Genomic DNA, 14,255 nt, shown 5'->3' on the forward strand with positions numbered 1-14,255 from the left:
CGCTCTATGAAAGGTCAAGCTACCCCACAGCACCCCAAAAATAAATCTCTGGCGCCGCCACTGAGCCTGACTATTTGTGTTGGGGGGGGCCCGACGTTTTTTTTTTCCAAAGGGGGGGCCTGACCGAAAACGTTTGAGAACCACTGAGTTAAGGCAAGGCAAGGCAAGTTTATTTATATAGCACTTTTCAACACAAGGCAATTCAAAGTGCTTTACAAAAAATGAAAGACATTAAGAAAATTATATTTAAAATCAGTCATTAAAAAGAAAAGCTAATAAAATAAACATTAAAAGAAAAAATACATGGATAAAAGTTACAGTGATAACATTTACAGTCTAAGATATGAATAGTTCAATTAAAAGTTAATGCATCTTTATACTTCAACTCCACTTAATCTCAGAGGTAGATGTACTTGTACAGCTTTAATAATAATAACTTGGATTTCTATAGCGCCTTTCATAATACCCAAGGTCGCTTTACAAGGAAGAACAGGAGTATAAAAAAACATAACAAACATAACATAACAAAAGGCAGTCAGACAAAACAACAAATAGATTTGGGGCCGAAGTCCTTGGCAGACAGATGGGACTTGAGGGCCCTTTTGAAGGCGACAAGTGTGGGGATGTTGTGGATCTCCGCAGGGAGAGCGTTCCAGAGAGTGGGGGCTGCCATACTGAAGGCTCTATCCCCGAAGGTTCACAGGTTGGTGCGGGGGGCCAGAGTCTGAAGACCGCAGGCTCCGGGGTAGGGCATGTAGGAAGAACAGCGAGCCAGCTAGCAGCTAGCACCATTAGCCTGGTAGAAACCGGACCTCGAACCTCAGCAGCGGTGATGGAAACCCCCCACTTGAGATGGCAGGACTGAGGGAGGGTTCGTGGCCCGTGGGTAGTCCAGGGAGCGGGGCAGAGAGGAGCCCAGTTGGGGTATTCCAGAGCGGGGATTCCACGGATAGCAGAGCACGACGACTTTAGTCACTTTACAGATTAGTTTTACATCCCATTGCGGTCTAGTGATAACCAAAAATCTTGATTTTGATTTGAATGTTTTTAACTGAAGGATGAATTATTAAAATGAAAAGCGCTGGCCTGTTTTTCTGAGAAACTCATAAAGAATTGAACTTTCAGAGAAACATGATTTTAACAGGACAGAAACAAAGTTACACACATGATGATTGTGTGTAGAGTGTGATGCATTGCTGCAGACGTAACTATACAACATTACATAAAGGAGTTACAATTAGCACAACCTTGGACAGTAAAATGCAGTATACGCTAATCCAGTAGTAATAATAATAATCCAAAAACATCATTACTAGGATATATACACCGACAGGGAACATTATACTGCACAATTAAAACATGTACATTTGCTGATTGATAATACATACTTTCACCGAAGTAAGGCTTTGAATGCAGTTCTTGCAGTGTTGTGTTTTATAGTATTTATACTTTAACTTCAGGAAATGATTTACATACTTCCTCCACCATTGGATTTGAGCACAGGGCCTCCAACAACGGTTTAAAAAACAGAGACCACCTCGACACCCTTATTTATTTGTATATTCTCTTTAATTCATATGGTGAATAATACTCAGGTAAACTTAATTTATGAATCATCAAAAAGGAATTTCCCTGCAGCTAACTAAGGGTCAAATTCTGGTTAATCTAGCCATTTGCTGCAATTCTAAAAGCCAAACATATGTCTTAATTAGTAGAGGGCAGCATTTACTAAGCATGTGTTGGGTACATTCTAAAGTATTCCAGCAAAAATACAGCCACAAATTAAACCCTGTTAGCTGAAGTGCTTGATGTCCGGTTGCTCAGCAGCTCTGAATGGTTGCCACCACTTTCCTAAAAACCTGAAATGATTGAACACATCTTCTGTTGTAGGAGAGGGCTATGTGCAGGTGTTGGTCAGTGCTCTGTCTTGTGCCGTGTTGGTGTTAATATGGCGCTGATGTGTGTGCACTGTGAGGAGCAGAGCCTCAGGCTGGTGAGGCTGTTTGCATGAGGGAAATGTGTTGATGCACAGTATGTGTGTGTGTGTGTGTGACATGGTGTCAACCGAGGTGAGACTGACAGTGACGATGGTGTGCATGGTGAGATCAGCACAATGTAACCCTGCTGCTGGTAGATAGGTGCAGTAATGAGCAATCCAGCATTGCTTTGTACACAGGGGGAGGGTGCCTTTCATTAAGTGAGATTAAATCACATCAGCAGCATGTCCCCGAGCCAAAAGCCATCTCACCCCCCCCTTCCTCCCTTGTGCTGTAAAAATAGACAAATGCATTTCAGAAAAGATTTGCTCTTTTTGTTGGTGGCGGCTTGACAACCTGTTTTAACGTAGCGCCTCAGATGTCACAGCGTGTGGGAACAACAGGACGTGGAGGGCGATGTTTTTGGACGTTGCCCTTTTTCCTGATTCCACACCCACCTCCTCTTCACCAGCTCGCGACATGTTCTGAAGCAGTGCTGCTTTGCACCCGTCATGCCCGATCACCAGCGAGGATGGGTTGAATATGGCACCGCTGGATCCAGGGCGACAGCCCACAGCGGTGGTGGTGGACAACATCTCGCTTCGAGTAACAACAAAATGACATCAAGTCCAAAACAGAAACAGCTAAACCGTCCCCCCTTCTCAACACAGATAGAAACATGAGAATATCCAGTTCATAAATTAGATTTATTTTGATACAGTATGTCGTTATACTCATTCCAAATGTCTCATAATTGAAATTGAATGGAAACAAAACTTTGCCTCGAGGAAAAACCCTGCACGCCTAAAGCACCATGATTCTGTATTGTATGAACAACTACATATACCTCCTTATTGTTTTTGCTTACAGTTATACTGTACATAAATATCCCTCTTTGCATTTCACGATACATATGTTCGTCTTCTCACCATGCATGAGTTTCTTTAACCTGAAGCACAGGCACTGAGTTCTAGTTTTTCAAAATAAAAGAATGGGAAACTGATGAACAACCCTTTCCATTTCCTATCATTCCATAGAAAAAGATAAGCAGCTCATTTGACAGACATTTCAGGAATACATTCATTTAGAACATTTACCCATGCACATTACAGCAACAATGTTTTTTTTTATAGATAAGTCTTAAGATTGTGTTTTTTTGAATGGTTATTTTTGTTAAAGTATTAAGGATAGTCACTGCTTCTTTGTTGATCCTAATAGGTTTGTGAGTGCGCCTACACAGTAGAAGTACCGTACAATGAAGGCACACAAGTTGCTCGGCTGGTCTGACAAACATTGAGTATGTTTTCTTTTTGTGCAACACTCAAGGACCTTGGATTAACTGACGTTAAAGAAAGCGTGTGAAGTCCTCGTGTGTTCGGTTCTTCTGCTCCAACTCCGTCGCAAAACTTGTCTTTGGCAAATGTAATCTACTGATAGTCTTACATTTTTACATTCTGATGTAAACAAAATAACAATCCTTTAAAATGAGGCTGTAAAATAACTTGTGCTGTTCTTAGAAAGGTGCTATGTGTAACATTTTAAACCACTATGTTGATGTAAACTTGTATAATCTTGTTATCATTATCAGCTAATATGATAAGTAGCCGTTTTGGTGCTGTATTATTAGGTTTAAGTTTCTTATATGTTCGCATTTATTTCACATTAACTCTGTCAGAAGATGACTTAATCAAATAATAGGATTTAGTCATAAATTTTACATTTTAATCTAAAGAAATATTCAGGTTATTTTCTAGTACATTTGTGAGCTTTTACCTAGTGCTGGGTTATATAAGGTTTCATACCGAATACTGTGAACTTTATACCATATGATATTTTCATATACCGCAATACCATTGAAAAAGTGGCGAAGGGCGCTCGAGCGGTGCGGCAGTGAAACAAGTCCCCGTTATTCTGAACCTAAGTTTGAAGGTCAATCATAAGATAAGGATTTCAAATGTGCACTGCAGTTTCAGAGAAGGGGGGATATGTTTACATTTCCAAACAGTGCTTTTGTTGTTAGTTGTTATGTGGTATGCATAGTTTGCACAATAAAATGGTTTACATTTTGCAGCTGTTTCCTGCATTCTGATTCCTTCACAACGTAAGACTCATGATCAATTGTTTTTTTTGGGGGGGCCAAAACGTATAAATGTAAATACATTTCCAATCATTCAAATATATAAATAAATACTGTAAAACCGCTATAATTTGGAAGAAAACTGTGAATTTTTGTCATACTTTTACCACTCAGAGAATATTCATGTATGTTCGTTGTAATTTCACCACATGAATCTCAGAGAATATCTAAGTTATTTTAACATAAATTCGGGATAAATCTGAGCAATGCAATAAAATATATTTGTTTCTGTATGATGATTCTTTGAAACATGCCCATCTTCTTCTTGATGGTTGTTTGGCAATTACACCAGTTATAATGCTAATTCTCATTTACCTTAGTAATGGTTAATGAAATGATACACATAGCACCTAAGACCTACATTCTCCTGTCTCTTACTCACTCATTCACTCATCACACACACTTACCATCCATTACTCAAAGCTGATGCAGTTTGGCATTCGATCATTCTGCTTATTTCCTGTTTGTGACATGTAAAAAAACCTCCTTTTTGCAGTGAGTATCTCCGGCACGAGATTGTGACAGAAATAGACGATACACTTAGAACAGCTCAGGCTCAGTCATACTCTTTTTCTCTGACCTTTCTTTAAAGGGTAAGAAACATGAATGAAAATAAGAAAATAATCACTTTAACATAATGTTTATCTTTTATATATGTAAGATATTAAGAGGTGTGATTTCAATTGAGACAGTCGTTCCTCAACCAAGACGAGTAAGTGTAAAGTCCCTTTTTCTTTCGTCCAGCTTCTCACAGAAACAGTATGAGGAGTTTTACAGGCGTGTACCAAAAACAAAAGGAGATCTAGGGAAAAATACTTTTTAGGGAGTTTACATTACAGGAGTTCCTCGTAGAAGAGCAAGTATGCCTGAGAGTTGAGTACCCTTGACTCTGGTACCCGTCTGAACGGTGGTATCGCTGATGTACACCCACTGGCCCTGGAAGCTGCTGCCGGCATCCCTCGCACCTGAAAACACACCACACACAGTGTCAAAACACAGGGCACTCCTTTGAGACATTTGTTTGCTATGTGGGGCTGATTTAAAAAGGGCCATATGCTGCTTTTTGTGTTATAAAGGTTTTTGTGCATGTAAATGGTCTGCAAAGGCTAAAATCTCAAAGTTCCACGACATAGTGACATCAGTTGGTAACACTCACGCTTCTATGAAAAAACATATGCGTATGAGAAAAATAAAGAGCTTTTTGAACATTAAATCATGTAAACATGTCTCAGTAGACACTAAATAAATAAATGAACCTGAAAACGAGCTTAACAGGGCCCCTTTAAACTATCCATATCTCAGGTCGTCTACTTCATGTTCTTCAAAGAGTCATTCACTTGTTATGCTCCATATAACTGGATACAAAACTCTAAGAAAACTGAAAATCTTGCCTTTTTAAATCAAGGCTGAAGATTTTTCTATTGTTTTTATTTGTATTTTATTAAATAAAATAACTATTCATATCTTGCATACATGCAATGCACTGCAACTTTAGTTATTGTATTTTATACCTGTCTACGTTATCTTTATTTCTATTCTCTGGGCTGGGCTTTTAATGGCAGTTTTTTCAAATGTATTTCAATTTTGAATCAGGATGAAGAGCGGATGAAATGCATAAATGGTACGAGGACATGGGCCACCAGGCTCTACCAGGTGAGCTATTTTCCCCAGATATATATGGATGAGCTGTCTATTGTAGGGCCATACCTATACAAAACAAGTCTGTGAAGTTTTTTTTTCAAAATACCAAACAGATCATGCATTTTAGCCATGCCTCATTTTGCTCTATTCCAGCCCTGTTTTTGCAAGGGCTGATTCTGTGACTACAGCGCCACTTACAGGCCTGGCATATGCACTACAGCGTCTCCAGCGCTTTCGAGCGGTCTCGTGTGAACGGACACGTTCGTGGCCCAACCCCCCATTCCCCTGATAGGTGGAGGGTTGCCCATACAGGCGGAGCACCCCTTTTCTGACTTCAGGACAATTCAAATCTGTATCAGTCTGTATCAGATCCGTTGCAGCCCCGTTTTAGAGATTTGGGGTATGGAGGAAAAGAGAGAGGGTTGTGTTTTCTGACACTTGGTGAGTTCCCTGACACACCGGGGACACATATTCATGTATAAAAGATGTACAAAAGTGCATTTAGCATGATAGGTCCCCTTTAAATAACACTATCCAACAAAAAAAGAAAGACATCCATACTAGCATGAAACATTTGAGTCTTCTCAATGACGCAAGTTATACGAAACCGTCACAGCTAAATGGTGAAGCTGTTGTAGAATTCAATTACTTACACTGACTGCTGTTTGCTGGCACAAACAAAATCAGTGCACCAACTCAAAGACGTTGACAATCCTGAATTGAGTCATATGGGTGCTGTAAACTGTCTGCATGGGTGTGCATCTTTACTTTTGCTTTGTTCGAAATGTGTTTTCTGCCGAGTCGTCTTGCACAACCATTCACTTAATCAGCTCAACTCCTCGTGTGTCACCCCAGCTTTAGTGACTCGAACATACAGTAAAACACTTTAGATTTAATCTGCTAGAGATGCTCTGTAGCCCAGAAATTGTTAGGAAAAATAAACGTTTCTTTCATGTACCTATTTCTCTTGTAACTGTCTGTCTGCAGATAATCTCACATACTACCAGACCATTCAGCCAAATACTGTTTGTGCTCATTGATGACTATATGCTCAGGGACCCTGTCGCGTTTACCGCAATTGTTTTGTACCGTTGACTGTACCGTAGATCATCCTTTCTTTTAGGGTATCTCTGTCTTTCAGTCAGGCATAATGATGTACATTTGTTGTTAGGAGTTGCATCTTTAAGGGGCGGGGTGGCGCAGTTCCACAGTTGGGGAACTCCAGGTCGAAACCCGCCTCCGCCGCCACTGCGTCAGGCCGTTGTGTCCTTGGGCAAGACACTTCACCTGAATTTGCTCCTGTGGGTATTGTCCACAGTACATGACCATTACATGTATGTATGATATGTATGATATGTATGTGTAATGTGTATTTGTAAGGAGCGCTTTGAGAGTCATTGAAAAAGTGCTATAATAAATATAAGGATTATTTATACAGCAGTGTAAGGATTACATGATATGATTAAGGATTTGTAAAACTATAAATATATCTTCAATGGTGGAATGTAATGAAGGTGGACAAAGAAATATGCTATATTATGATGCAATTAAAATGAAAGATGTTTTGGTTCCTTTACTTCAACTACATTGTTTACTACACTGCAGTTTGGAAACCAATATTGTCTGTTATACCCCACTACATTTATCTTATCTTTAGTTACAGATTATTAGCTGATAATAACCAAAATAAACCAATACAAAAACATTAACACAAACTAACAGCTGAGAATATCCAACAATAGTATACCAAGTCATTCAAAATAGCTCCATCTTTACCAGCTGTGATGAACCCATTAAAGCTGCATTTGAGCGCAGTGCTCGGTGCATGGCGCCTAGTTGGGCGGCACCATTCTCTCCATAGAAACGGCAACATCAGCCAGAGCAGCTTAATGTGTCACTGATCATAAATCAGTTATTTCATATACATGATTCTGAAACGGGCCATTGTGCTTAACAAATACTTGTACTTTTGATACTTAAAGTATATTTTGATGCCAAAACCGACCTTAAACTGATATCATTATAAAACTGAGATGACTCGATCTTGCGTTTTTCATTAAAAAACGCACTAGGAGAAGTTTATTCTAGCCAGTTGTTGTTTATCAGTTGAGAAAGTTGCATTAGTTAACTGTGTGTATCATCACCAACTAATGGGTGCAATCACAGTCTAGCTTTACATGAACTTGTTCGCAGCAAAGACTTCCGTGAGTTTGAGAACTTCCTTTCAGCACTAAACTGTGAATCATGACACAAACAACATGAATTATATAGAACACAAAAGCCTCTGTTCATCCTGGACTTTGTACATCTTTGGTGGCATGGAGTGAGACCTTTGCTGCACAATACAACAGAGCGTAAACACACACAGAACATAGATCAAAAGTCTTGAAGCAGCTCAAACGAGATAATCCCTGACCTGACAGGTTCCTGTAGTGCGCTTCCATTTTCCTCTGGGGAGCGCGCACCTTTACATAAGCAGTGTAGTGGCCCCCCCGCATTGATCCACTATGTTCCACAATCCCGTACAAACTGTAGAGGACACGCTCACCGGCTGCCAGGCTCTAGGGAAAACGAAAAAGGAAGGTTAGCAAAAATGGGAAAGAGAGCTAAAAAAAGAAGGGAATACACAGAGGGCTCCAGGGACAGTACCAACCAAGGACATTCAAAACAAACTGAACTAAATCAATTTCTAGTACACAGAATATTTCTTACTTTGCAGGAGGCCGAGCAGAATGGAGCCAGGTCCAGGATCAGGGGAAAATCGACATGGCGGTTCACTTTTCGTAAGTTCATTCCTGCCTTCAAGTAAAAAAAGAGAACCACACACCGTCACAAAGATACACACTGAGTTCTGCATACAATACAACATGTCGCTACCTGCTCCGTTAAATGGAAGGCAAGAAAAGGCAGTGTGTGTATCACCTGATGGAAGCGTTTCAGATGTAATGTGATGACAGGAGGCAGCGAGGATATGAGTATTTGCTTCCTAGCACTGGTGTAAATCTTCTCCATCTTCTTGTCTAAAGGCAACAAAAGAATACATTGAAATGAAAACAAGAAATTACGATTCATTCATACTAACGCATGAATCTTTGGGAAAAAAGGATTGAGTCAGTGATAAAGAGAGAGAGTGAAATATAGAAAGTGTCAATTACCAAAAAAAGTAAGATTCTTAAGTGTTCCTCATTTTGAAAATAGGGAGACTGATGTTTGCAAACACCAATATGGAACTGATTTCAGAAAAAGGGGCCTCAGGTTTAACTGATACTCTGCTCCACACTCTCACAGTCTGTTCGTTTGAGGATTTGTATTGTCATGTTTTGTTTTGTTTTAGAAGAATCCAATTTAAGATCATTTGTCAATATTGCAGTCTAATTAAATAAAAAGACAGTAATACAAAAAAGGAATTAAACCGCACAATATGATTTATTCGCAGGTAGGCTACTTGGTTGCTCAAAGCTCTTTGTGGTAGTAGTTTGATCGTTGGTCTTACCGGCGGAGCTGCTCTTGCGCAGCTGTTTGTGTCTGCGCTCGGTGCAGTTCTCACACAGCAGCTTGTTGTTGCCCATCAGCAGCTCCACGGAGGTGAACTGGTGGAGGCAGGACTGGATGGAGCACTCCTTGGAGCTGGGTGTGTAACTTTGGGAAAGCGCCTGGAACGCCCCTTGGTGGTGCTGATGGTGGAGGTTAGAGGCCTCCTCTGGAGAGCAGTGTGTGGGGGGGGAGCAGTCCCCGGAGGTGAAGCCGAGGTTGACTTTGGACACGGCGGTAACTAGCTGCTCCACAGCGCTGCCATGCTTCGTTGTGGATGAAGGCGAGGGGGAGGTGGAGGAGGCGGGCGTAGGGGATGGAGTGAGGGTGGAGGTGGACGACGGGGTGGTCATGTGTCCGTGGCTGTGGCTGGAGGAGATGCGCGGGGCCCACTCGCTCTCTGAGGCCTCGCTGTCAGCGTCATTGCTGCTGTCCTGAGGACCAGAGTCTCTCTCACTGCCGTCTGATAGGCTGCCGGCGGCGGCCATCTTGCAAACAGAGATCCCGCGGGCGGATCCAGCAGCTATGCCCTCCTCCTCCGGCCGATCCAAACTGCAGCTTGCTCCCTTCTCTTCCACAGAACTTGAAGACCTCCTGCTCTGCTGCTTCTAGAGAAAAGAAGAAGGACAAATACATTAGTCCACTTCAGAGCTGCAGTATCAATTGTACATGTTAGTGTTGAGGGTAAAAGGATCTTGTTTCACATCCAATAAGAGTTGCTCCCCCTACCTGTGCACCCAGCTTCTTGGTGTTTCTGTTGACAGAGTGCGCTGCAGACTGAATCTGGTCACTGTGCGTCATCTGGGCCTCCTGCTCCCGGACAACCTTTCCTAGCCTACTGGGGTTGGATGGTTTTGACATCTGATGGCGAAAAATTATGAATCATCAGTTTTAAGGGGACCATAAACAATATTGCATAGCCTTTTCTTATAAAAGAAAACATGAGAACATGCAATACGTCAAATTAATCTCATCATCTGTCAAAAAGCGGTATTTTCTTACTCATTAAATGGATAGTTTAGATTGTTTGGCTTGAAGTCAAATAATGTACTTATCTAAAAACCTACAATAGATGGCAATTGGAAATACCCAATTTTTTAAAAGCCAGCAGCAAAACCACCTTTAAAAATTCAGTTTAAGTGTACACTATATTTAGAATATTTTCACCAGTTTATCCCTTTCAGAAAGCTTTCCAATCGTGGTAGTAAACCAAGAATTCCTGTGATCTGTGAGGTAAAATAAGTATATTTGTCAATGGAGTCTGGTGGCTTAAAAGAGAAAATAGATGACGGCTTTAGAAAAAAAAAAAGGATCAACTTCATGTCTCCTTAGAAATTCTTCGTGCTTGCCTTTCTGATTCTCAGACGGCAGTCAAAGCAGCCAAAACAGAGTATATTTCTCTGTTAATCTCCAAAAACAGCCATAAACCTCAAGTTCTTTTTAATGTCCTCAATTCGATCATTAATCCTTGTGATGCTTCTCCAATTGTGCCATCAACTACTCTCTGCGATACATTTCTTAAATTTTGTATTGAAAAAGTATCTGCTCTTAGGCTAGCCCACACTAGTGCTACCCCAGATCCTGCTCCCTTTCTGTGCCCTGCTGTCCTCGACCATTTTGAGCCTGTATCCCTCTCTTCTCTCTCGGAAGTAGTTAAGCACTTGCGGCCGACAAACTGCACCTCAGACAGCATTCCCTCTCGCTTCCTTAGAGATGTTTTTGAATCAGTTGGAGCAAGTGTTTTATTGCTTGTACACCTCTCTTAGCTCAAGATGTGTCCCAGCTGCCTTCAAACATGCCGTGGTTAAGCCACTACTTAAAAAGAAAAATCTCGATCCCTCCATTCTCGCAAATTTCAGGCCCATCTCCCAGCTACCCTTTTTATCTAAAGCCCTGTAGCGAGTAGTCTACGCCCAGCTGCAGTAATTTTTAACCACGCATGGCATACATGAAAAATGTCAGTCTGGCTTTAAACCTATGCATAGTACTGAAACAGCCCTTTTAAGAGTTTTTAATGATCTGCTCTTAGCCACCGACTCAGGCAGCCCAGCTGTCTTGGTGCTGTTAGATTTAACTGCTGCCTTTGACACTGTGGATCATAGTATCCTGTTGTCACGGCTTGAACAGTCTGCAGGCATTACAGGCTCTGCCCTTGCATGGTTCAGGTCTTATTTGACGGACCGTAGCTTCTCAGTGCAGTTAGGTCCCTTCTCCTCTGCCAAAGCCCCTCTTACCTGTGGGGTTCCCCAAGGCTCGATTCTGGGCCACATCCTTTTTCTATTGTACATACTGCCCCTAGGTTCAATTCTCACAAAACATAATATCCCCTTCCATTGTTACGCTGATGATGTACAGATTTATCTGCCTCTCAATCAAAATGCCAACTCACTACAGCAGTTGAAGGACTGCTTAATATAGATTAAATCCTGGCTGAGCCAAAACTTCCTCACCCTCAACGAGACCAAGACCGAGGTCATCTTTTTTGGACCCCAACCAACAGTCTTCCCCGGTTGATATTCTGGGCTCCCTCAATACAAATATCCTCCCCTCTGTCATGAACCTTGGAGTGACCTTCAATAGCGCTTTTAAATTTGATAAGCAGGTTAGCACTGTAGTCAAGACCTGTTTTGTCAAAATACGACTATTGGCTAAGACCAAGTCGTTTTTATCTTTTAAAGACCTAGAACAGGTTATTAACGCCTTTGTTACCTCGAGACTGGATTACTGCAATGCTCTGTATGTGGGTATGGACCAGGCCTCAATTAGACGCCTCCAGCTGGTTCAGAATGCAGCTGCACGTCTTCTCACTGGCCATAAAAAGCGTGACCATATCACCCCAATTCTGGCTTCATTGCACTGGCTTCCAGTTCGGTTCAGAATAGATTTTAAACTCCTTTTATTTGTTTTCAAAGCCCTAAATGGGCTGGCTCCTGCCTATATAGCCGAACTCCTCCATCGCTACACCCCAGGCAGAGCCTTAAGGTCGGCTGATCAGCTGTTGCTGGTAGTGCCTAAGACCAGGCTTAAAACCCGAGGGCATCCAGCTTTCGCAGCGGCTGGCCCAGACCCTGGGGGTTTTTAAATCAACACTTAAAACTCACTTTTTCTCTTTGGCTTTGTTTAATTATCTATTTATTCATTTATTTAGTTCTTTATTTTAATATTTATAACATAACATAGGATTTCATAAAGTATTTTTAAAATAGTTTATACATTATTCGAATATAGGAATAGTAGATAGGTTTACTTAAAATATAGTACCTTATATTTCATATTTTTTCCCTTTAGACCCTTGCGGTTTATTCTTAAAAACCCTTACCCTTACCCACCCCCCATTTTCCCTCTGCTGGTCTATGGCCTTGTAGAGGGTAACGTGGTACAGAGTCGCTTAGATAAGCGGGGGAGTGCATCTGACGAAGAGATAGGTTGTTGTGCTCCCTATCTCTGTTTCTTATCCTATATCTAATAGAACTGCTCGGGTCTTGATAGATTGAGTGGGGAAGTTCACGAGATCTTTCTAGAGGGTTATCAAGAAGAACTTTTATCCAATGACCTTTTCCCTCTCTGTCTGTGTCTGTGTATTCTCTTGTTCCGATTAACCCAGCCAAATCTTTTTTCTTGTTTTGTATCTATATCTACGCCGGGATCCGGAGTCGAGGCTGATCCTCTTGCTGTAGTCCTGTGTCTTGGATCATCCATCCTGAGTTCTGGATTAAGTCGTGGACTTCGGGTCGTGGCTGAACCTGTCTCTGCGGTCCTGCCTTGGGTCTCGTCATGCTGCTTCCCTGATGGCTTCCACAGGATTGTAGCTAACATCCTCGTGGTTTCATCTTCTTATTACAGACACATGCATTCCCTAACATTCGGTCTATATGCTGTAAAATGTATTATCTCTTCGATTTACACACGGCATTTATTGCACGTCTGTCCGTCCTGGGAGAGGGATCCCTCCTCTGTTGCTCTCCCTGAGGTTTCTCCCATTTTTCCCCTTAAACTGTAGGTTTTTCTCTGGAAGTGTTTCCTTGTACGATGTGAGGGTCTAAGGACAGAGGGTCTAAGGATAGAGGGTCTAAGGCTAGAGGGTGTCGTTTTTCTCATACTGATATTCTGAACAATCTGTGCTATTGTATTTGCTGTAAAGTGTCTCTACTGTAGGCTAATTTTATTATATGGACAGCACTTTGGCTCCACCAAAAATCGTTTATAAATTTGATTTAGGTCCTTGTCTTAAGGGTTTTTTTTTCGCAAGGTAAAGTGATTAAAATATTTGAATTATAGCACACACAATGTTTTGGTGGCTTACATCTTTTGATCCTTCCCACCTCTAAAGCTGTACATTTCTTTACTCCTTCATCTATAACTTCTAAAAACTGGGCACGTGCTGCCCATTATCAATGTTATTGACCATGGATAAGTACCTCATTCCACCCCACTTCAAAAAATCCGAACTATCCCTTTAAGTTAAGTCCTTTAATGTCAATTGCACATTTTCTCATGAACAATTGTAGCAGCTCACCCTCTCCTCTATGATGGGTAGAGATATGTCTATGAAAGCCTCCTTCACTGTGGAGATCTGAAACAGAAATCACATGTTAGTCCCTGCCAGGATTTTTATATAGCACCATTTTAGAACAAATCTAAATGATAGTCGGGTTTTTAACAGCAAACCTCTGCTGCTTTTAGAGAAGAGTGATTGTTTTTTTGGTTGCTTTTTCCTCTCCAGCTCCACACCTGGTGCTCTGTTCCTTCAAGGATGTTCGTTAAGTTTTCAACGTGGCGTTTGCTTTGTTTAAAACTCGGAGCTCCCAAATATGATTCGAAACACCAAACAGTTGGTGTTCAAGCTGGTCCTTGAGGGGCTTTTCTTGTTTTCTTTTTCCTGTTGATTGTATGTTTTCTCTCACTTATTTTTCAGTACATCCTGTGTGGGAATCAGAATCCCACACAGGATGGTTTTCCTTACAACGTTT

At 41.3% G+C, this 14,255-nt stretch overlaps 1 protein-coding gene across 1 annotated transcript in view; it reads right to left on the bottom strand.

Annotated features, from left to right (window-relative positions):
* Window positions 1–2,664: 2,664 nt before the first annotated feature.
* usp45 (ubiquitin specific peptidase 45) overlaps window positions 2,665–14,255 on the bottom strand; it is a 43,724-nt gene continuing 32,133 nt past the window's right edge. The window contains 8 exon segments of the mRNA XM_034229291.1: window positions 2,665–5,009; window positions 5,011–5,078; window positions 8,171–8,315; window positions 8,467–8,553; window positions 8,677–8,774; window positions 9,248–9,893; window positions 10,015–10,146; window positions 13,802–13,858. Coding sequence (XP_034085182.1) covers window positions 4,947–5,009; window positions 5,011–5,078; window positions 8,171–8,315; window positions 8,467–8,553; window positions 8,677–8,774; window positions 9,248–9,893; window positions 10,015–10,146; window positions 13,802–13,858 — 1,296 coding nt within the window. The 3' untranslated portion in view covers window positions 2,665–4,946.

Source organism: Gymnodraco acuticeps, unplaced genomic scaffold (genome assembly GCF_902827175.1).
Source record: "Gymnodraco acuticeps unplaced genomic scaffold, fGymAcu1.1, whole genome shotgun sequence".
NCBI lineage: Eukaryota > Metazoa > Chordata > Actinopteri > Perciformes > Bathydraconidae > Gymnodraco > Gymnodraco acuticeps.